Below are 25,034 nucleotides of genomic sequence, written 5' to 3' on the forward strand. Positions count from 1 at the left end.
TGTCATCCATCTTTATCTGTCTTTGTGTTTGAGGGAGGGGGTAAATATGGCAGTTATTTTTTTACTGCAAGGGGACTTCCTCAGCTGCAACATACCACAGTGTAGTTCATTATATGGAAGGATTTGACATTTTTAACATTTCAGTGTGTGTCTTAAATGGAAATTGCCCCTCAGTTGTTTTAAAAAGGGGATATTACTATGTGTCTGTGGTTAAAACTGCAACTGGTTGAGGGTAAAGCTAAACCTCCCTCAGCTGCACTGTCTAATTTGAACACAAGAGGGCAGCCAAGAACACCAGCTGCACATCATGACTATTTTTCTCAGTATGAAGACTGAACTGTTTCATAGTTAGGAGCTGGTGGCTATTATATTTAGTAGATCTCTCCAGAGGCTGGACTTAGAACAGGAACTAAACGTCCAGTTTGTGGTGGAGTGAGGGTCTGGGTTATTTAACGTGAGGAATTTCTGTTTGTGTTGTGTTGTCTTTGCTCCTCTTGCTGCTCTGAAGTGGGCAGGGCTGCAAAAAGGTGATGCCTTGTGTTTCTGTGTACCAATCACGATTTAAATCTGAATGTTGCCAGGCCACCGTCAATCAAATCTGACCACACCACACCCACATGATCCTGATGAAGCAGATTAGTTTGACTTGTTGAACATATAAAATTAGATTTAAGATCCAAGTTTGTTGCGTTTTACACCTTAAATCACACTGAAATAGAAGAGTGTAGAAGCTGTAGCCTGTTTAAAGAGGTAGAAAAAGCAGATGTTCAAATTCAGATTTCCCTACAGTGATGTGGTTTGAGTCTGGCTGGGTAAAGTCAGTTACTTGGAGTCCGGTTTGTTAATATAACAAGTAATGTAGAAAAATGATGTCATGTTCATAGAGAAGGGAAATTAATCACTTAAAAGCCCATTACTGCAACTGAGAAGCTTTTTCATGTATTTGAGATTATGAGCCAGATTCTTACTTTGACTTCTTACTTTTCAACCACAGCTTGAATGAATGAATTACATCCTTAATGGGCTGAGACGATGCTCTTCTCAAGTTTACTTTGATCCTGTTTTCCTACATGAGCTAATCTCTAATAAAGAACAGACTGTCACCACTCTGGAAATCATTACTGGGTTAGAGAGACAGCGATGGAGGAAGTATCCAGATTTTTACATAAGTGAAATTTGCAATATTATAATGTAAAAATACTCTTTTACAAGTGAAAGCCTTGTGTTCAAATCTTGTTTAAGTAAAGGTATGTTTAGTTAGTGTATTGTTATATATAAGATTGTTGGGTTATTATTAATGATGCATTCAGCTGGTAGAGATAAGGCACTTCCAGCTACTTTACAATGAATTATATTTTATAAACTGACCTATTTTTATGTAAAATATAAGTCTGAAAAGTAACTGTGGCTGTCATGTCAGGAAAATTTACCTCAGAAATGTAGTGAAGTACAGAGTAGCAGAAATTAAAACACTAGTAAATCAAAATTGTCCTTAGGTGCTGTAGTTGAGTAAATGTACTTAGTTATATTCCACAAAAAAGGAGTAACTTTTGCACTTGTGAATGTGATTACAGCATTGTCCTTTAAACTCAGTGGAGATGAGGAAAGACACAGTGACAGCAGCTAACAAACAGCTGCCAAAAAATCTTTATTCAGTTACAACCAGATGCCTCCAGAGTGTTCCAGTCGCACAGATCGCTCTGGAGGAGGTCTAAACTGTACACCGAGTCAAACAACAACAGCACCAGAACGCAATTTGTCAGTAAACACCATTTACAACAAGAACGATGGCAGTTTCTACACACAGAGATCGGATAAGAAAAAAAAAAACTAGTCCAGGAGTTAACAGTCAGTGTGCATCGATTCTTCTTCGTGGAGAAAAATCAGCATATAATCATAGAATTCATTCGATAATATTGTGGAAAAGAATATAACAAAACAACAATAAGGTGTGGTATTTGTGACAGAGCAGATACATTTGCAAGTGCTCCAGGTGGTTTGTTGAGTTACTTTGCCATATATAAAATCAGTGTTTGAAACTGACAAGTGTTAGTGTGTATTATGATGAAACAGGCCTAGTTTTAAATGTGCAGAAAGAGAAACATTCATTTCAAACATGGCTTTGTATGTGTGAGCTCAGAAGGCAAAAAAAAAAAAATACCTTCAGAAATTTTCCCAAATGACTTACCATCCCTGCATATAGTCAACATGTACGCACTGTGATGTTTTTTTTTTTTTTTTTAAAGAAATACACCAAGTTTGGGAAATATGCTCATGACTTCTGTTTAGTCATGTTTGTCCATTAAAAATGTGAAGGTACAACTAGCAGCCAGTTAGCTTAGCTTAGCTTAGCAGAAAGACTGGAAACAGCTAGGGGGGAGACTGTTAGCTCTGTCCAAAGGAAAAAAAAAACCAACAACCGATCAGCGCCGCCAAAACTAATTAACACATCATATATTGCTTGTTTTATCTGTAGAAAAAAGTGTGAAAACAACACATGCTAAGCTAACCAGCTACTGGCAGTAGCTCCATATTTACTGAACAGACATGAGAGTGAAATCAATCTGCTCAACTAACTCTCAGCACAAAAAAGTCCAGTTTAGACATGTTGGCAGGCAGTTTTACTGAACTTTCATCAGAGTCAGGCTGCTTGCAGTCTGTATGCTAACCAAAGCTAAGTTGTTGGCTGTAATTTCATATTTAAAGCCCAGATTTGATCAGTCTTCCAGTCTAAGTCTCAGTCAGAAAGAAAATAAGCCCATTTCCCAAAATGTTGAGCAGTTGATTTAAAGTTCGCACTCTTTGTAAGGAACAGGGAGTCATTTGTGACTTTCTCTACAATATCGACACAGATCATGCAATGGAGTATTTTTCCACAATCAGGTCTTGTTTCTCCCTCTCCCCTCTCTAACAACTCAGATTATGGCCCTGGTGAAAAAAACTGGTCTTGTGACCACTGGCATGGAGACATTTAAGACATTTCTGCTGTGGTGCGAACAGGCAGAATCAGTTTGCTTTCTATTTGTTGGCTTCCTCAAAGCCAGACCCTGCTGTTGCCACTAGAGAAATCCCTCTTTGTCTTGAGTTTTCAGATGTAAAAAGCTATATTGCTTATATTAAACTGATCCACATGGGTCTCTTTCCCTCCCCCCCCCCCCCGCATTGATGCTGCTGCGCCCTCACAGTGAAGGGAAGCTGCCGATTCCATGGACAGCAACGATTCTTATCAACTGAGGTCACAGATGGAGCCTGTGTACATGTGCAGTTTCTCATCGCCCTCATCAATTATTCAATGACTTGGATACGCACATACACATAAAGAGCTCCCTGTGCTCCACTAAGACACCAAACATCTTTGGTGAGCTTGACTCACTGATGCCTTGACTCCTCTGCACCTCAACCTGCTGCCCCGATGCCTCCAAGGAGCAGCCAGACAAGTGCACAGCACGCGTCTACGGCCTGGATAAGTATCACCACAATCACTGCGCAATGTATAATGTCACCAAGCTTAAACCAAATGTAATGTGACCTCACATTGATCACCATAAACATGTGAAATCCCGTCACTTACATTTCCATTGGTCATGTGATGGGAGGGTGATGCTCTGCAGAGGCCGGTGTTTATGACAACGACGCACACAGGCTCTGGCTGGTGTGAAAGCAGCAGGGGGGAGTTTTATTATGTTGTGTCAATGTACTGGTTGATAGTGCATGAGGTATGACAGCTTGTGCATTTATGGCTGCAGGAATGGCTTGATCAGGGGGTAAGGGGGTAGAGGTGCACACACACACACACACACACATACACGCACATACACACACATGCTCATAGTGGGTTTTTGTGCTCACACTTTCCTCACACACACACACACACACACAGACAAACAGGAGGAGGTGTAAATGCTACACTGAGCAGATGGGACATACCTCGGGCGGTCAGTGGAAACACACACTCCATCATTTCACAGTGCACACACACGCACACACACACACACCCAAAAAATCTGATGCTAGTTTGGACCGGCGGCCTGGCGAGACGCGAGCAGCCTCCACCAGCGAGCTCTTCACATCATCGCAGGATGAGACCTGAAGCCACGGGGACATATGTTGAGCAGCGTGAGCACATCTCGCCCCGATGACATGATCTAACACTGTTGGCTTTTACACCTCTTTCACTCATACTGTGTGTGTGTCTGTGTGTCTGTGTGGGTTGTGTAATATCAGCCCTAAAGGTTTCCGTGAAAGATAAAACAGGTGACAAGTGTTCGCAGCTGAGATGTTTAGTTGCATATTCCAATGTTTCCTACTAAATTCACCTTGACAGATGATGCAGACTGATGTAAATGCCGCAGTTGTTTGATGCTGGAAGGTGGACTGAAAAGAGGGGGTGGGAGGGGGAGCTTGAAACAGCTTGCACTTCCCAAAACTGCCTGACCTAATTTCCTCTATCAGCCGTACCCTATCTTCAAACCTTTCAGTACAGAAGATAAATGTTGTCTTATTCATCCTGCAGCCAGGAAAACATGCGGTTACTCCTGATGACCCAGGGGAAGTAGGCCTGCAGGACTCGTGCTGGGGCTCACCCTGCAGTTTCAACCTGGCCCCCAGACTTAAATTTCCCCACATAAATAGAACACAAGTGGAGTGGTAAGGAGAGGCTTCGGGAGGAAGTATTCCAGCTGACAGAGCTGACAGTGTTTGAGATATCAGTGCACCGTGGCGTCATAATCAACCTTCACTAAAATGAAACTCTCTCTCCTGCAGGGCTGTTGTTTTTGGATCAGAACTGTGATGTAAATGATGCTGATTGGAGGAGACAAAGTTTAAGGGATGCAGAATATTTAGTTTGGCAGGAAGCATTGACTGGCACCGGCCAACATCTGCTTTTTATTCCAATTGTGGAAAAAGGGATAGAGATTCGCCAATTTAAACGTTTTGATGATCTTCAGGCAGCTTTCATACTTCCCCTTCTTGTCCTGCGCCGCCTGTTCAGCTGGCTGCTGGCTGTAGCCTCATATTCATCCATACACACACACCAGAGTGGTGTCAATCTCCACCCGTTTCCCAGCATAACTTGAACTTTCCTCAACACTTTGACACTGCTTTTTAGGTCAGACAGGGTAGTGTTAACATTTCACAACACAACTGTGTCACCTGATGCACCGTCCATATTCATGTGACATGTGTTGCATCTACGATTTAGTTCACAGTCCGGAAAACACATATCGAACATTTACATTTAGAGGTGTCAAAAGGATATAAAACGCAACATACTGCACCGGCCACGTCAGGGTGGAGAGCAGCCACCGTCTTTATGCACATATACACAAGCTACCGAAAACGAGTGCTGCTACGTGATTTAGGGAAACGTTTCTTTTTAAAGAATCGCTGTTTAGTGGCCTTGCGGTTACCTCTCGAGACAGCTGGCGGGGGGGGGGGGGGGGCTGCAATACACGCTTACACATGTCTTTTAATATTTGACAAGGACCACATGAAGCTGGCCTCCTGCGATCACACACAGATCCATTAAGAGCCCTCAGTGTGTTTCCGGTCGAGCTCTCAGAGGGTTAGTGCTGCAGGTGGAGGAAGAGCGACTGAGACTCCACACTTCATAACTCTGTTCCCATCACCGCAACAAACACTCTGAGACTTCATGGAAGAAAATTACAGAGGCAACCCCGGCTGCTCTCAACCCCTCCCATGGACGCCACAGCACAAATAGAGCACATTTATATAAAGTCATATACTCCATAATTTGCTTATTTTGCATGCACATGCAGTATTAAAAATACAGTTAGACCAGAGCATATAGTTTATATACTGTTTGAAAAAAGTGTAAAAATCCAGTGCGACAGTCATTGAGTTCTTGAGGTCTACATGATTGTAATCAGATAAAACAGCCAATGAGATGATCCAGTTTAAAGAGAGGGTGGGTCACCTCTCTCTGTTGCATATTCAAGTTAAATCTGAAGGAGCTCTGGCACAAACATCCTGAAATAACGAGTAGAAAACCTTCTTTAGGGTTTAGTCAATTAATATTCCGACAATGGAATTCAGGCTGATGAGAGTGTTTTTCTTCTCTGTCTGCCTGTTAAAACACATCATTATTATTATTATTCACCCTCCTTCACACAGAAAGCAAGTGATGCCTTTTCAGGTTCCTGTGGAAAGCACTTAGCAGCTCCGCACTAAAAATGGATCATCTCACCGACTGCTTCACATGCTGTTTGCTGAGGGAGCTTCCTTGATTTCCCAAACATTTTCTAGATTGCACCACAACGGCGATTCTTCACATCGACAGACATTTATCTACAAGCCCTTGTACGAAAGGGAAAGAGGAGTCATGTTTGGGAAAACAAAGAGAGGGAAAAAAACAACAGACAGAGAAACACACTGAAACACAGTATTGTCATAAGTTTGGATCAAAAAAATAGTTTACAGCAAAGAGTAGAAAAGTCACTCTTAGACTTTGCAACTTCTTTCGAGAACCAAGAAAAGGCCAAAGGGGCCTCTGAACGCAACTCACAGGACATTTCTTTGTATCACAAATCTTTGAATGATAAGTAAAGAAAGCAGAACTCAGACTAGCCAGCACCAGAGACATTCCTTCATCGTTGCTGTGGCCCTGCATATCACAGCAACACACCTCCACGCAGAGTTTCTACACATAATGCGGCGACTGCTGAGGTCCACTCTAGAAACTCTACGCTCATCAAGGCACATTCAGGACTCCTATAGTCCTCCAAAGATAACCATAACGAGGGTGAAGCAGCTCCTGGAAACACACACTAAGGACATCCCGTCTTCTTAATCATTGGTGTTCGAGGGGAGACCCCAGAGTGTTTGCAGAAGCCATTTCCCCCTCTGTCCAGCCCTCCTCCTCCTCCTCCTTCACATTCCTGAATGAATGAAAGAGGGATTAAGGGTGGGCCCCTCCTCTTTTTATTGACAACAACGTCGCCCCGCCCTGGCACTGGAAGCGGCTAGGAGCAGAGACGCATGTACCTGCCTGTCAGCATGGTTGCCACGGAAACTAGCCCTACAGTTGATGGGATCTGGACACTTTACAGACACACTGCTACTCAGTCTGTACTTAGGGTCATGCAAGGCAACGCTTTGAATACTGCAGCTTCCACAGTCAAGCTTCTGTACTTTAAAGTACAACTTAAGTCTAATCACATTTCTGTGACTCCACAGAGCGCCGCCTGCTGTCAGCCTATTGTAGAGTGGTACGTCTGCAGAACACAGGAGGGGCTGCGTGAAGGAGCCGCAGGTCAGTGGGGCAGATAACAACCCTGTGGGCATCTGCTCACATGCTCTATTGCCCGCTAGAAGTGGGTGGCCTGCAGCCACAGAGCTGAGGGGGTGGGGTGGGGGGCTGAGGGGTGAGGGGCTCCTGACTAAAGGCACAACCCGTCACTTTAACTTCAACTTCTGGTGCTGATGGTGCAAATAAAAGTGGAAATAAGAAGGAATTTTGAGAGTATTAAAGTCAGAGATATCACATCAATATACTGACACACTGATACTGTAGCTTAGATATACTGTACTGCAGCTTAATCTGTATATATTGTAGCATATACTGACTCTACTTGGGTGATACAAGGTATAATAAGTGTCAGCCTCTTGTCACAAACAAGCCTTGTCATGTATGAAATATTGATCTCAGTAAGGATCAGGTACATAAAGCAGGAATTCTTATAAAACTGTCCATACATGACCTGCTGTTAAAGCCAACACTGCTCGGTAGCTTTGCTGGACAACTGGTGTGGACATAGTGTGTGTGTGTGTGTGTGTGTGTGTGCGTGTGTGTTAGGACATATACATCAAGGATCCCTCATAACTCACAAGAGTTGATTTTTATGCCGTCCGTAAGCAGAATAATGTCATCTTGTTTTATTCATCTTATAAATCACGGCTGAATGCTCAGCCCTTTAATAGGCGGCAGCAGAGGGGGTAAACACACCAGAGAACAAAAGCCACACCAGCCGCTGCTGCTCCATTTGACGCAAAAAAAAAAAGAGGAGTCCTCATAAGTATTCATATCACCCTCACTAGAGCAACAAGACCGCCTATTGTGGCTCTTTGATGCCACAGTTTTAATTCTGCTGTGCGAACATGTTTGTAACGGCTGAGCTCATGTTTAGCTGCTGGCTCCCTGCAGGTTTCAGGGCCGAGAGCTCAGTCCTGCTCTAATATGAATAAACTAGATGATCAGATCAGGAGCATGATACCATATGGCATGTTTGGCACCATTAGAGTGTCAATTTGGGAGTAAAATGATGAGTGTCATGATCCCGCTTTGTCTGCCCGTTTTACCCAAAAGGAAGTAAGTTATCCAATATCCCCAACTACTATTCTACAGCGTGTTTTAGACCCCCAGGACTCTGTGATATCGGTTAAAATCATCTCATTTCTTAAATACAGAAATACAACTATGTGTGACTGTGTAACTGTTGCAAAGTAGCTTGTCATGTTTAATATACAATATGCAACATTCAAAACAATGTGGATGTTAACTGACAAAACAAATTTCAACTCAGGGCCCATTTACTCACTCCCTCTGGAGCTTTAGACTGAAATGCATGGCCTTCATCAGCAGTGGTGGAAAGTAACCACAAGTAAGTACGTTTCCTTCATGTGACAGTTTTAGTTACTTTGCAGATTCAGATTAGTGACACAAAATATTATCAACTGATTATTATAAACTAATAAATAACCTATTTAGCTACCTAGCTACTGAGGTAGTTCAAATTTGCCCCATATTTACCAGTTGCAACAATGTGCAATAATCCTAATCCAATAATATATAATGATATACATTATTGTGAAAGGGGTCGCTCTGCATAACGATTACGTTTACTTTTGGTCTGATACTCTCTGATACTTCAGCAGATTAAATTTGCTCAGTTGTTATGAAATGACAGAGTCATGGAAAGCTTGATCATCTACAGTTCGATCCAATTCATAAACTGTACTGATGAACACTGTGCAATACGGTCAAAAGCTCCAGGATAAGCAAATAAACAGACTTTGAGTCAACTTCTGCTTCCAAATTCAAGAATAAACCGTTGAGCTCAGTGTTGGATATTTTTTTTATGGGGGACATACTGAAAGTACTCCCATGCATCACATGTAATAATTTTCTATCAACACAAAATGAACTGATTTCATATTCTATGCAATTCATCTGTTTTGCTCTCATCTACAGACGTGAACCCCAGAAATGAGGAAATGGTACAAGTCACCAAAATAAAAGCATTACTGATGAAGAAGCAAGAGAAGGAACTCCCTCACTAACTTGTGTCGGGACACTCGGTTGACTTGAGGCAGGGTGTTTTTATTTTCATGTTCTACAGAATAACATAGTGTACAAATGGAGTTAGTATGATCAGAGGACACATGGGAGAAACAGCACTGCATGGGAATATAGCACCTCCATTTCTCCCCCTGCTGAGGCCACAGCACCAGCATGTACAGTAGGCAAAGACAGGCCTGGGCTGAGTGTCTCTGAAAACACCTTCATGCTAAGGCCATCTTTGTGCCATTGGAAGTGAATGGGACCGAGATGTTCTCAGTACAATGATGCAGGCCAGGTCACAGTCCATGAACAAATCCCAGAGTTCCTCACTGATCTATGAGGAAATGGACGGGTTTGAGAAGAATGGCAGCAAATATCCTTTTGAGGTAATTTGGATAAACCCTAAATAAGGGTGGGAGTATAGCTTATTTTGGCCAAATCTTATTATTAGCCATTTGATCAACACAACAATGACCTAGAATGAGCATCCAGAGAGAACTTTTTTTAAAATTAGCTGCCTGGAGATGCTGCCACTTAAAATATCCAGTCTCTGAATGATCTGAACTACTGTAGGAACTTGTTCCTGGACGGAACCCTGACAGGATCTGATTGGCCATTTCTCCACACACCAATGGAGGAGACGGTCTGAACACAAACATGAAGCACCACAATGATGGAGAAAGGGCAGTGGGAAGTGCATGGAGTTACAAAAAACATCAGTCACATCCAGACACTGACGTCTGGGCCCACAAAAACATCCTCGAACTCCTCTAAGTGTTGGTTTGTCAGGAGCCTCACTGCGGACTCGAACCACGCACACCCTGACAGGGAAACGCCACAGGCCATTTGACAAAGGTGCGTAACTCCTCAGGAGCAGAGCACCAGGCTCCAGTGGCAGCCTGCATACTTTGCTCGGGGCTCCTTCACGTTCACACACAGAAACGCGGGTGAGCGCACACATGGGTGCAAACACACCAAGATGTCAATCACACTAATTGCAAGTGGGCCTGCGTGATACAGGGAGAGGAGAATTGGAAATTAGATAAAGGTTTTAATCAACTGTTTTCGACCGCTAAGCAGTGCCAGCAGTGGGGGAGCGTGACGTGAAGGAGCTCCAGGCGGGAGCGTGCAGGTCACACTCACTGAAAAGAGCATAACAAGCCTGGCTTGCAGTGAAAAATATGTCTGGGCTTCCTCCGACAGTTAGAAAAATTTCCTTCAGCAGAACATGAAAACAAAACTCATAAACAGTATATATATATATAGATATATATATAGATATCTATATATATATAGATATATATATAGATATCTATACATATCTATATATATATAGATATATATATGGGGGGAAAAAACAGCCAAATCAACATCTTTTTTTTCCTTTGAATTTAAATTCCAACATTTTTCTTTATGTATATATAGATTTGTCTTTTCTTAAACAATAATACGTTCACATAATACAATGGAGAATCAGTTTTGAGATAATCTAAATATTTCTTACTGAAACATCAATGTCATGACATAGAAGAAGCACAATTATCTTTTAAGAGTGACTTTAAGGCTATCCCTATATTCAAAACAATAGAAGCCTGACAGGTTGAACAGCACATTATTTCCTCACGCAGCATCATACTTGAACCTGTCCCGTTCGTAAGGTGGCAGATGTAATGACCGAGGTAACTGGTCAAAAACATGGAGGTTAGAGAAAATACAAGAACTACATATAAACATGAACAGCCTAAAAAAATAGACAAAGTAGAAACAGCTGAGCAAACATAACAGAGCTACGATTTTCAGGTGCGGAAGTACTGAATATCAAAATGGACGAGTGTGTGAGTTTATTAGCTGGTGCTGGTTTGAAGAATTCTGGTGTAAAATAAATGATTGTGTATGTGACAGAAATGCTGATAAAGATTTTAGCGTGCATTCAGATGAATTTCATATAAAGCAGAGAGTAAATGCAAAAGCACAATCACAATGTCCCTGTTGGTAGGAACACAGGACACCTCCGTCACTACATTATAAAGCAGAACGCAGCCCCAGGTGACAAAAGAGTTGGTCCATCTATCACTGCAAAGTGAACATCTGTAAGCTATTTGGCCTTTTGATTTTGTTTCCTGCCTTTGAGCCAACAAAGATGCTGGATTTCAAAAGAACACACATTTAAATCAGATAACAGATTACCACATTATTTTCACCAATTCCACTCTTAACCTCTTTCCACCTCATCAGTAACAAGGTCACGTGCCGATCACAATGACACCAATGAAAGCTCGAGCCAAACCTTTGCTTGCATGATGCCAAGGAAATGAAAGGTGCAGTGCACATTAAACAACAAAGAATTAAGTGCTAGTAACTTTTTCAACTGTTCTCCAAAAGCCTTGGAGCAAATAATGCTTCAAAAAGGGGGCGTAGCCATATCTACTTTTTTTTCCCTCTCTGTTGCTTCCTTTTATAACCGATTAAGTAAGAAATGGAGAGAGCATAGCGGAAGACATTTCCAGCTCTCTAAAAGTAACCACAGGTGTTCACAAAAGGTACCAAGTGCTCTGTTCCACACATACAGTGCAAGTGCCTCACTTTTGGTTTTTCAGCCCTCCCCGTTTGGTTAACAGGTCATCAAGATGCACCTCTGTGATGTGCGGAAACACAAAGTTATTTTGCTCCCTTTGGGAAGGTGTAAAAGTTGGGTGAGGAGGAGGGCACTTTGTCTCTCTGTATGTGGTGAAAGATGTTTATCTTTTCGCTCTCTGCTGACTTCATGATTCCAGTGCTCTCAGGAAGGTCTTTTAACACACTTTCTTAAGCAGTTGGTGGGTAAACAGTCTTAGTTTTGCAAAAAAAAAACCCAAAACAAAACGAACAAAAAAAAAAACAAAAACTACATCAACGACAGTAAACATGGCACCTTAACAAGATCCAAAAACATAAAGAACAAGATGAAGGAGTTTTTGGTTGCAAAGTTGTCATGTGTAATGAAAAAGAGAAGCTATTGAGATAGTGCTGTTTACAGTATAACCCCAAGTTTTAGCTGCTGGTTTTTGCTTTCTTTAGAATCACATCCCTGATAAAGCAAAGAAAATGAATCAACTGGATAAAAAAGTGACATAAAAAACAGTTCCCATCTTCTGTTATGATTGTGTGGAAATAGTTTGTGTGTGTGTGTGTGTGTGTGTGTGTGTGAATGCTGTTGTGGTAAATCACTGGCATGGCCCATCTGCTTTCCCTGACTGTAAATTGTATCTTTTTTGCATTGATCATTCACCTTGTGTGTCTCTCTTCCTCCTTTTCTTTCTACCTGTCAGCCTGCCTTTCCCGGCTCTGCCGTACATTCCCTCGGGGCTGTCAGGAGTGAGGAACAGGTGAGAGTCCGGGAGAGGCTGTGATGTCGGTGATAAAAGATCACCTCAAAAAGTTCAGAAATAAAAGAAGAGATGAACAAGTTGAAGGAAGAACGAAAACCGAGTTTTACCTCCAAGCTTTTTTTATAATGCTCTTCTAGAACTGCAGCAAAGAGGCTCATTCTTCTTTTGGATAAAAAAGTGTAGTTTTTTTTTTTTTTTGACAAAACACACAAAAACGCTGTTGGCCTTTTTTTCTGGACCCCTTCTTTGACTAGACTTTCCATTTAAAAACCAGAGCTTTACAAAACATAGAAAGATGCAACACTGAAATCAACATAAAAAACGGCAGAAATCTTTAGATCTGTTTTTTCTTTACACTGTTTAGCTGCACTGGGGTTTCCCAAAACTGGGAATGATGGGAATGGTGAGGCAGTACTGGGAATCCTGGATGGCAATGTAAAAGGTGACCCCGCTGTCCTTCGGTAGCTTCCACAGCTGGAATGGTTAGGTGGAGCTGAGGGTGGGCGAGCGCCGGAGCTTGACGGGCGGTTGAAAATTTGAGCTGAAGAAAACCAAATGCATGCAAAATGACGCCCCTCCCCCCTCTTCCTCTGGTGAAAGGCAGCAGTTCCCATTGGCGTGACGTGCCGGTGAGTTGGTGGGGTACGCTCAGTCGGTGAATCTCTGACAGGCCTTCTTCCAGCGACAGGCAGTGCACCACATGTCGCGGTTCTCCATCCCGTAAACCTTACGGCACTTCTTCCCTTCGCCGCGCACCTTCCGACTGAGGAGAGGAGATACGGAGAATACGAGATGTTCATAACCAAGAGCTGGTTAACTGTAGACGTATATTTAATGAACAGATACGAGAGTGGTATCAAACCTCTTCCCTAACTCTGCACCAGGAACTGACTAAGCAGATTTCTCAAAATGTTGAACTATTCCTTAAAGCATGGCCTTGTGGGAATGCATTTTATTTCTACTTGCAAGTTAACAACCATCAATGGGGAACAATGCACCCTCAACTTCCATTACCATCACACTGCCTCATTCACTTTCGCTCTGATTAAGTCCTACATGATCGTTTGTGATGTAGTTAATAAGACACAAAACAAATAATACAATTTAAAACAGCTTGGTTCCTTAGTGAAGTGGATTAAGCAAATCAGAGGTTGAAGTGAGCCGACTAATCATGACTTCTTTATAATCACTTCAGTGACTGACCTATTTTGTAAGAGTCAATAATCTGTTTTTCATCTTTTACTACATAAGGAGATTTTCACTTGTTAAGGTCTAATCTAAGCAGAAAATCATATTAGATGCTCTGGCTTTAATTTGAGTTGATTCTTTCTAATATCTGAGCTGTGTCTTCAGTTCATTTGGTCTTTAATTAAAACTACCAAGGTGCAGTACCTGAGGGCAGTGGTGGCTCTGGGAGGGGAGGAGAGGACAGCGATGGTCTGGGAGCGCTGTTCACCAAATCCCTGGCTTTTACTGGGAGACCCCTGCAGAGGGAGGACACAACTGTAATCATGAAAATCCAAAAGAGCAATTATGTGTGTAATTGCTGAGGATGAGTATAAATATCTGGTCTTGTATGTTGCATTAGTTTGCTCACCGTGTTCCCGGTGAAGGTGACGGGTGGAGACTGCCAGGAGATGCTAAAGCTGGAGCTGTTGGTGGGAGTGAAGCTGGTGGAGGCTGAGCCGGCCGAGTTGCTGCTGCTGGACGGGATGGACACTGGAGCTGTGGCCTGCAGGTAAAGGTCAAAAGTCAAAATGCTATTATTTTCTCCTTCAAGCCATCTGGAGCAACATCTGTGAAACAACTTTCCGCTTTTGCTCCAAATCCCCTTTTACTTCACAAAGACCTGATTTCTAAGTCTCGTCCTGTTTTTAACTTGCTTTGCTGCACTGTCTGCTCCACTTTTGAACAGAACCATTTTTTTTTCTTTTCATGAAAACTGTTTGAAATAAAATGAATTCTTTTCATTACTGGCTGGAAAGAAAAACTACAGTTCTGGGCAACAGCATCAAGGTTTGTGTAAATTCCTTTTATTTTACGAAAGGACAATTCTTCATTTAAACACAGGTCATGTAAACTAATCTAATTTGATCCTTTTCTTTACAAAAGCGGTGAATGCTTTTTGGAGGAAAGGTTTAAGGAAGATCTTTTTACAGCAGTCTTTAGATATATCACATCGTAAAAAACATTTATATATATGTATCTGGTAAAACATGCAGCTGTATAAGAGTAGCTGTCACATTAAAGTCAGACTCACATATTAATGTGACTGAATTCTAAGTTAAAACTGATGGACTGTGTCATTATTTCACCTACAATTAATTGTGCCAAATGTGCGACTATGCTGTTAGCACAGCTGCTACCAGGAGCGAGGGACCACAAGCCGCTGTGACATCATTAGTTTTTTTGTAAACACTACGACACATAATCAGGATAATGAGGACCCTGATAGTAGTGTGTGAGAGACAATAAGTGCATTTTGTGTCTAGATAATTGTGCTGCGGTGTGTATATTGATCCAGAGAGTGCATTGATCTTTTACCTTCCCGTTGAGTTCGAACGTGTGTGTTGGACATTGATCTTAATCTGTGTGAGTGTGTGTACATGTGCACACGTTCACCTGGTAGGCGTGGTCCGTGTGGATGAGGTAGAGAGCGCTGGGCGCAGAGCGGCTGAGCGGGGTGGTGCCGCCAGCGTGAGGCTCCTTGGTGTCAGAGGACTGCGGCGGTCTGTGGGAGTCTGACAGGTGGATGAGAGAAGGGAGAGGGGAGGGGGAAGGAGGAGGCGGGGAGAGGACGGAGGGCGACACAGGGGACAGGCTGCTGAGCCCGTCAGCCACTGAGTCTGTGTTGAGCTTGATCTCCGTGTAGTAGAAGTCCTCCTCGCCGTCACTGCAGTCCGAGTCGCAGCTACGCCTGAAAAGAGAAATAGAGGACGCAGATAGTGAGAGGCGAAGAAAATAAAAAGAGGAAAATAAAAATAGTTTTTATGTCCAAGAGATCACACGCAACCTCTGCTCCTCTGCAACAGTAATGTCACTCTCCAACCAACAGAACGCAGTCATCTGCAGTTGATCAGTGTCGAACAGAGAGGCCCTTTGTTGAACTGAAAGTCAGTATAAATGTGTGATCCATCTGATATCACTGTCCTCTGCCTTGCTGCTTTTCCTTCACCTCTCCCTTGCACCCAGAGCAGAAATTTATACACTGGCAATAATCCACCAGCCATTAACCTGCTGTTTTGACAATGAAGCTGGTTGAAAAAGATCAGACAGCAAGTGACAGAGGTGTTTTGAGGGTCTGCATGGACAGTAGATAAGGGATGCAGTGTGTGCACGTGTCTGTGCGTTGGTGTCTTACCCCAGGTGGATGGTGCGGATGTGTCTCTGGATGCCAGCAGCAGTACTCAGCACTTTGCCACAGTTCTTCCACAGGCACTTGAACATCACCTTCATGGAGTTCTGTGGGAAACACACAAGAGACGGCAGCTGCAGTCAGAAAACCAGCCCTGACAGAAAGAGACGGTGACCTCATGAAGCAGCGTGCCTTCATAACCACAGAGTAAACGACAAGAAATCATAACTGACCAAATTTCTCACCGTCACCGTCACCATCACCGACGCACAAAAGTGTGCAGATGAACTTTCTGAGCTGTTCATTCATGCTTTGGAGTCAGTGTTTTTTTTTTTTTTACAGTGATCAACTGCTGATATGGACAGAGTTATTCCTATTAAAATGCTGTTTAAATAATTCGCTAATTAGTAATCATGTTCATTTGGGGTCTTTTCATGGTGGGCAACATATGGAAAAAGAATTTAAAACTGTTGCAGCCTACTGTCTTAGAGTGGTGAAGAACTGAAGAATTCATTTCCAGGAAAACTTCTTCTGTTTTATCGTAGTGTGAAACAATAAAGTTTACATGGTCAGCACATAGACTCCCGTTTCCCGGTTCAGTATTTCAGGGTGTATCAGAGGCATTTTGGACAATAGTACTGGATTAGGAACAACACTATTAGATAATGTTGTTTTTTTTAATGGTGTTAATCTTTCTTTGGAATAAAACCTTCTGTTGATCAATATTGATCGTGTTTGATGGCCTAGTGCCACTTCATCACTTCAGAATTTATTCATATATATATATATATATATATATATCAATATATATATAGTTTGACTGTGCTAAATAGACACACAGCTCTACTGTAACGTCCTTATATGGAGCTATTCTGAACACACTTTTAAGAGCTGAGGAAATATTTTTCTGGCTGTGAGCTGGCGATGCTCCTGTATCTTTTGCTGTAATTACACCATTGGCCTCCAAGAGAGACTGTACATTGTTTTTCATGGAGTGATAAGCCCCAGGAGCTTTCTCTATGCCCTCCTGCTCCCCCACTCTGAGCCTTTATAAATGGTCTTATAGGCCTGTCTATCAAACTATTGTTGAGGGGGCTGATTTAATTTTGACAAGATGTTTTTTTTTTTAAATTATCCTCCTTCTTGCAGAAATGCATGCACACACAACAATCATTTGTCCCCTGTGCATTGTTTTGTCTTTGGGTAACAAAAGCAGTCTGTGTGTGGGTGTGTGTGTGTGTGTGTGTGTGTGTGTGTGTGCATGACTCCCTTTAAAGAAGCATTTCACAGTTAATTAAATGGGGAGCTCCAAACAGTATTGTCTTGCCAAGAGAGAAGTGAGAGCACAAGGGGAGCATGTAGATAATTTCATCGCATATACAGAGTGTGTGTGTGTGTTTGTTTGTGTGTGTGTGTTTGTGTAAGCCAACTACATTGTTATCCAAGCTTTTACAGAAACCGTTTTGTCTCCAGCCATGCTCCATTCTCTTTTTTCTGTAGTTCCTGTTAATTCTTCATCCATAACCTTCCTTTCACTTCCTCATTCCTTCATAATGTCTCTCTCTCCCTTGTCCTGCCCTTTTTTGTGATAAGTCCCCAATTAATACAGTGCTTTGGGCCGATGTGGAGCTCACCCAAGAGTCTTTATTGATTTTTAGAGGAGCCATGAAGCCGGCAGGATCTTTATGTTTGCTGTAGTAGGTATTAAAATCATTACTGCGGTTGCGGAGCTGAAGCCTGAGAAGTAATTATGAAGGACAAATGTCTGGGGAGACACACATACAGAGCGAGGGGAGAAGGGAGAAAGCACAGGACAACTGGGGAAAGGTAGCGGGGAAGAAAAAGGGAGAGAGAGTCACAGGAGGGAGGGGTGGATGATATTGACAGTGAACAACAAACCAGTACTGATAAGAAGAAAGAGACAAAGCCAGAGAGAGAGAGAGAGAGAGAGAGAGAGAGAGAGAGAGAGAGAGAGAGAGAGAGAGAGAGAGAGAGAGAGAGAGAGAGAGAGAGAGAGAGAGAGAGAGAGAGAGAGAGAGAGACAAGGAGAGAGAGAGACCAAGGCAATATACATCTGAAAAAATAATGAGTGACACTGAGCTGTGCGTGTGATGAGCTGTCAGTGGTGTGTATAAATGAGACGAGGCAAAATGATGAGTGAGAAGGAGAGAGTGCACTGTATGTGTGTATGTGTGTGTGTTGTGCTAATAACGTCTGTATAGCAATGACAAAACTACCACAATGGCAATGGGTTGTGTGTCCCATCCTGTCCCATTTTCATCTCCTTCTGTCACTCAGTCTAAAATACATCCGTAACCTCACTGGTTAATATCACAGCGTGTTGGAGAAGGGAATCAACCAGCTCATGTATGTCTGACAGTATCTCAAACAAGCTCCTCATCTTTTTCTTACTGAGAGGTCTGCCTGTTATCAGGAGCATTGCCGCCCGTCTCTTTTGAACCCCTTTAACTCATGAATCTATGTCAGCTCCACACCAGAATAAAAGAAATTCTCACAGTACGCCTGCAACTATTTCAGGGGCACTTTAGGTCAAGACAACAAAACAATTTTCAATTTCTGAGAAACTTGGAGAATTGGAAGTGGTAACTGGGCAATTTATTGAGAACTTGCAGCGTGCAAGAAAATTGCTTCTAAAAATATCTCTTTGGATGTTTATTATTTTGAAAGCATTTTGGCCCTCCATCCACACTCAGCTATTATTCCAACTCAAACAAACCTTTTCAAAAACACTGTTGAGGTTCAGTGTAAATGTAAAACCAGAACTTTCAGAAAACAAGGCTCCTCAGACTCAGGCCAGCGGTTACATTCAGAAGACAACGTTCTGGTTTCTAACCCACTCTCTGATCACTCATTTTAAATGTCAGCGGTGCTTTGATAACCAAGTTGGCAGGTGGTGTATGAACAGTGATCAAATAACTCTTTCATTCTTGTACAGCTGAGAAGAAATTTACCTGAGAACAACTAAATCATGACTCTGTGGCTGTATTAAAACACAATATTTATGACCTTTTGCACTTGTTGCACTTGTGTGAAGATGTGTTCTTCAGTATTCACCTTGCGCTTGCGAGGGATGGGCTCATCGAAGAGCAGGCTGCTGCCGTCCTGTTCGTCCAGGCTGGGGTCTTCAGGCCCTGCGGGGCCAGGCCCCACACCGCCCAGGCTGGGCACTCGGAATGGCTTCAAGCTGTCAGCGGAGAGCGGTGGGGAAGGTGTGGAAGGGTTGGACTGGTCGCTGGGGGCAGACCAGCTCCAGTAGCCCCCTGAAGAGCTGTTGCTAGATGGGGTGAAGGGTCCTGCTGAGCCGTTGTCCTTCCACGAACCACTTAGACCCTCTGAGAAGATGGAGGTGAACAGAGAAGGCATCGATGGAAGAGGGAGAGAACAGAGGGAAGGTCAAAAGGAAGATAAAGCCCATTGATGTTAACAATCTTTTTTCAAAGGAGATCTGGCTTAGTTTTAGAGAGAACAAAACAACATCAGCCACACAAATAAAACAAGTGAGGAAGAAAGGTAGAGCATGAGAGTGAAGCTAACAATAAATCCAACTTCTTCAGTCATATTTGTAGATGCTAAAAACCACAGCAAAACATGTGGGTGTGTGTCTGTCAATGATGGGAGATCTTCAATTAAGTTCACACAGATTTATTGGCACCTCACACAAAAAAGCCTCGCAGCTCTGCTGTTGTCTGTGACACAAGAAAAGAAAGGTTACTTCCCAATTTTGTGATTCCGCTGAGAGACTTCCAAGGTCTTTTTTTTTTTTAGATCAAAGAGATGTTTCTTTTGAATATTGGCTACAAAAGGCATTTCACTTTGTGAAGACAGAGGCTGGGGGAAACATTGGGCAGAGAAACACTGAGTGTGATAACGTGAGCGTGATAACCTGCTGTGTGTACCGATGTAAATACACATTGCATGATCTTCAACATGTGTACTTGGGTGCGACATCTTTTTGACTACACTAAGATGAAACTGTGCAGCTGGTACTTAAACTCTACTTTGTGCATGTGTGCATGATGTATGTGATGTACATTTAACATCTGACCGCATGTGAATGTGTGACTGTGATAACACGTGCGTGGTGGTTGGAGGGTTGGCTGCATGTCTGCTTGGTTGAATGGACAGCTGGTCGGTTACACAGACTATCTAAGCGGTTGCATGTGATTGCAGTTACGGGGCACTTTGGATTTCCGCCACCGTGTTGAGTGGCAGGGATCCAGAGTCATTGTGCCTTTTCTCTGGATTCGCGGAAATCATTGATGAGAGAATCCTAAAGCACAGCAGGTGGCAGTAATTTATCAACCTAAGCTTCCACATGCATTCACAAGATAACCGCTGTGAGGGAATGAAAAGTCAGTGTAGAGTAGAACATACAATTGACTGGCTCAGGCAGAGCTACTTTTTTGTGTTCACTTTTTAAAGACTTTCTTCTTTACTAGAGATGGAAATGAGAGAATGATACATCAAAGCCAAAGATTCATTTGAACCCGCAAGGTTTAAATACTGTATTAGTAAAAAAAATCCCACAGAGTCAAACTTAATCAGCCATTTAACAGTGATGATACTCACCGCTGACTTTGACAGGTGGACTCCTGACCAGCGGGCTGGTCGAGAGACTGGTCAGTACCATGGCAGCCGTCACCTTGTCCATGTCCACTTCCTCCTCCGACCGTCTGTGAAAACACAAAAGAAAAAGATGCGAACTTTAGTATCTTCTGCTCGCATTTTGTGGGCGACTGACGCGATCAACCAGAAACACAAGCTGAAATGTTACTGTGAAAAAAATTTAATGAATAAACCTAAAACTAGACTAGACTGTTGAGGGTCTTGTATCTCATCCATAAAGCCTGTATTACAAACATCAGCTCACAGTACACCTGCACAGTGCATGCGTTAGCCCATCCATATGACAGACTGTAACTACACACAATACACGCATTTGTCTCTTCTAATTGGCGCACAGAAAACACACAGTGGGAGACAGGGGTCCTAATCCTCTCGCATGTATTCCTCAGAGAGAGACAATCTCTGTGATCAAAGGGATGTCAATAGCTTTATCACTGACAGTATACCTATTGTACATGCTCACTATTAACGCAACAAGCAGGGCGTGTGTGTTTTGTCCCTGAGCGAGCAAGACTTTGATGGTGTGTGGAAGCCGAACAATCAAAGTCGATTCTATCACAATGATGAAATCTCCAGCTTCCTTGGAAAATACATGACATCAGCCATCACCAGGTTTCCTAGTCCCCGAGATCAAATAGTAGGTTGCACTGCATCTTAATTTGTAAATATATGACACAAACTGTGGAAATAAACAACCCTAGAACCTGTCAAACAACAAATAAATGCCCACTTAGCAGTGAGACAGTAGATGACGAACACACAGACATTAGCACAAGTCAGATATATAAAAAGAGCTGCAGAAAAAGTACAGATGATAACAAAAGTGATACATAATATCATATCAGCAGAATGTCCTTTACAAGTAAAAACTATCCTGTCAGAGCAGCCCCCTCTATTCACACAGAGGAGAATGGTTGTACAGAGTGATGGCAGCTGGCAGGAGAGACTTCCTGTAGCGTTCCTTGTCACAGCGGAGTTTCAGGAGTCTCTTCACTGAAAGTGCTTCGCTGTTTGACCAGCAGGTGGTGGAGAGGATGTGAGATGTTCTCCATAATGTTCAACAGTTTGTGCAGCATCTGGCATTGTGCTCATAAAAGTTACCACAGGATCTGATATCACTACAGAAGGCCTTGGCTGCAACCACCACCTACACTGCATCTGTGTTATAAGGCAGAAAAAACCACTATGACTGCATGTCTGGTGCTTGCAAAAAAGAGAAAAGCACATGTGAAAGGTTAAAAGCAAAGATGATCTAATTAAATTAATATTGAACTCCTCAGTCATGCTACAGTTCACTGTCTGGTCTATCTCACTGTAAAGCATGATGGTAAACTAGGACACTGAGAAAGATACAGGATACAGGTATTGACTTTAACTGCACCTTTCACCGTGGCAACGATGCTCACTCCAACAGGACACGACCCAAAACATACTGTATAACCAAAACCAACAGTGGAGAGGCTTAAGAACAACAGTGTGAAACTTGTTGAGTGCCCAGTCACAGCCAAGACGTGACTCCCAATATTTATTTTAAAAATGGCTTTCAGGCACAGATGCTCTCCATCCAAGTTGACTGAGCTTAAGCAAATCTAGAAAAAAAGAAAGTCCCAAATTCCAGATGTGCCAAACTAACACAGAGGAATTTAAGATGACACACTAGACTCAAAGTTCTGCCAAGTTTCTCTAACACAAAGTAGTGACTCAAGGGACTGAATATTGGTTTAAATGAGAAACTGCTGATGAAAAATGCAACAAGACAAAGTTCTACATCATTTTATATTTTCTGTGTAGGTAGAGTAAGATAATTCTGAAGTGTTCATTGTGAGTTTTTTCCATCCTAGTTTGAGTTGAATCTAGCCATGTCCATGTGTTGATTTCAAGACTGAACATATTCTATTATGAGATTAGACTGTGGAGAACAAAGCACAAGGAAGCAATCTTAAAGCCTTGGCAGCTGAATTGGGAGAAGCAACATTTGAATTATATACAGGATGTTTTTTTTTTTTAATCCAACAGAGCCACATTTTTTCAGTGCTCTAGTCATTGTTTGCACCATGATGATGCAAGAGTGGAAACACTCAAACAGCCAAGCGCCTGTCAGAAAATGAACAGGGCCTTTAACTGGGGATGCACTGATTGGTTGTGTGCTGATCATTACACATTGGTTATTCTGCAGTCTTAACAGTTGAAGCAAGTTACTGTTGATCAACAAGTGTTTTCACATGTCTTTGTGTTTTTGTGGTGGCTCCACACTAACTAGTGGTGGTGTTGTTGACCACAGCAGGACTGAGAGAGTCTCCAGACAGTCATGAGCTTGTATTTGGCTGCTTGTGCTCAGTGAGGGCTGGCAACTACAAGTCAAAGAAGTCAAATAAGCTAAAAGAGCTAAAGGGGATTTCCAGTTCTCTTCTCTGGATGACAACAGACTTTTGAAGGAATTATTTTTGAGTGAATAATTTTCGTAACACTGACTCAAAGCACAGGCTTAACTGTGGACTACTTTGATGAAAATCACATAGTTCACCAAACACATTTAATGTATTGGTCAAATTTCACAAACATAAGACAAGTGGTCTGTAATTCATAAAAACATGACCTTTCTAGTAAATGTTATAGTACATGTCACAACTGACCCCAAGATGCGTTATTTATTGAAAAAAAACTTGGTTTCTTTTTTTAATAGCCAACAAATCAATAACACATTACACTACAACAGCACTCATACATAATTACATTTCTGTCTATGATCAGAGCCATTTAGAATGAAAAAGCCATCAACTTTAGTTTTGTGAGTACACATGAATACTAACTTTGCACTGTCGTTAAGTTACGGACAGGTTCTTGTGAATAGATGAGTGTTTGAGAAGAGAAGAGAAGAGAATAGAAGAGAAGAGAAGAGAAAACCTCAGCCTCCATTAGCTGATGTGTAATTTATTACCTTTTCCACTGTTGAATATGATGTCATTACAGCCTGCACATAAATCAAGAAATGAAGCTGCACACACACAACTGCTACTTTTACCCATAACCCCCCACCCTATGTTGCCGTAAAACCACTTCTTGGTCACCTTGGGAGGCCATCATGTGACTGTAGATATTATCTCCATGGCAACAATGACAGACAATAATTACCTAGTACTTTGTCTATCTTGAAATATGAAAGAGTAAATCTCAGAAAAACACATTAGGAGGCACAATAATTAAGACGTGATGTATGAGAGGGGGAGAAAGAGAGAGCGAGATGGGGAATTCCCCAAATTGCATTTGTCATTAGAGGTCTTATCAAACTTAGTTTCCGTCCATGTGCTTATTATGGCTATAATTAACAAACACTGAGAACATGTATGAGTGTGTGTGTTAGAGAGAGACATGTCTAAAATGCATGATACATTTGACAGAGGAGTATGTGGTGGGATGGTTAATGGATGGGTAAGTGAATTCTGATAAATGAGTTTCATATGTTGGCGTGTGTGTGTGCAGCTGTATATGCAACAGAGTGTGTGCTTGTGTTTTAATATTCTTACTTCAATAACTTGCAATAAAACATCTATGTCTGATGTTGTATGTGACCCCTGAGGCTTCCTAAAAGGAGCATTATCATGAAGGTATAGCTTCATCAACAGAAAACTAGAGAGAAAGTAAAGAGCTTGTTTACTAATGCAGATTACATGAAATGGATCCATGTAATTTTATCTCGCTGCTGGCTATTCATAAATGGAAAATGAGTTTATCTCCAGGGTTCAGAAATATATATTACTGAGGCTGTTAATGTTGCTAATACCCTTAAAGACTGCCAAAGTTTTATAAATGAGCTGAAAAAAGTCCATTGTCTCTTGAATTGATGTGTTTTCTATTCAGGTAGCATCACCATACAGTATGAATTATCTGGATCTGATCTACAGCTGCCATTCACAGTGACTTTAAAATGTCTGTCTTTAAACATGTATGGCTAGACACAAAACCAAACTGTCATGAGATAATATCACAGGTAAATAAAATGTCAGATTTCATTTTAAAGATACCAGAGTAGTTATAATGTTGTATATTGCTTTATTCCCTCTTAAAAACATGGACTGCATATTTGCATATTTAAATGCTCTTATTGGCAATTAGCTACACAGCTTTTTAATTAAAACCAGAAAGACAAATACCAAAGATAAGACATGTCTGCAACTAAAGATTATTTTGATTGTTGATTAATCTGCCTGATATTTTCTGGATTAATGGATTTAATCATTTTGATCTGTAAAATGTTTTTATTTGTGTTGTTCTGTTTACTCTGAAATAGACAAATGAGCAAATCCTCACATTTGAAAAGCTGAGTGTTTACAATTTACTTAAAAAATGACCATAAATGATTAGT

The 25,034-nt window shown here is 41.9% G+C and overlaps 1 protein-coding gene across 1 annotated transcript in view; it reads right to left on the reverse strand.

The window, feature by feature from the left end:
• Nucleotides 1–12,839: 12,839 nt before the first annotated feature.
• The window catches only part of znf704 (zinc finger protein 704), a 44,630-nt gene continuing 32,435 nt past the window's right edge, over nt 12,840–25,034 (reverse strand). Inside the window, exons 3-9 of the mRNA XM_071499266.1 lie at nt 20,615–20,718; nt 19,100–19,377; nt 16,031–16,131; nt 15,292–15,586; nt 14,267–14,401; nt 14,062–14,153; nt 12,840–13,432 (exon numbers count right to left, since the gene is read on the reverse strand). Coding sequence (XP_071355367.1) covers nt 13,318–13,432; nt 14,062–14,153; nt 14,267–14,401; nt 15,292–15,586; nt 16,031–16,131; nt 19,100–19,377; nt 20,615–20,718 — 1,120 coding nt within the window. The 3' untranslated portion in view covers nt 12,840–13,317. The remainder of the gene's footprint in view (nt 13,433–14,061; nt 14,154–14,266; nt 14,402–15,291; nt 15,587–16,030; nt 16,132–19,099; nt 19,378–20,614; nt 20,719–25,034) is intronic.

Source organism: Trachinotus anak, unplaced genomic scaffold (genome assembly GCF_046630095.1).
Source record: "Trachinotus anak isolate AG129_WGS33_773 ecotype Australia unplaced genomic scaffold, CSIRO_AGI_Tana_v1 ptg000016l, whole genome shotgun sequence".
Taxonomy (NCBI): domain Eukaryota; kingdom Metazoa; phylum Chordata; class Actinopteri; order Carangiformes; family Carangidae; genus Trachinotus; species Trachinotus anak.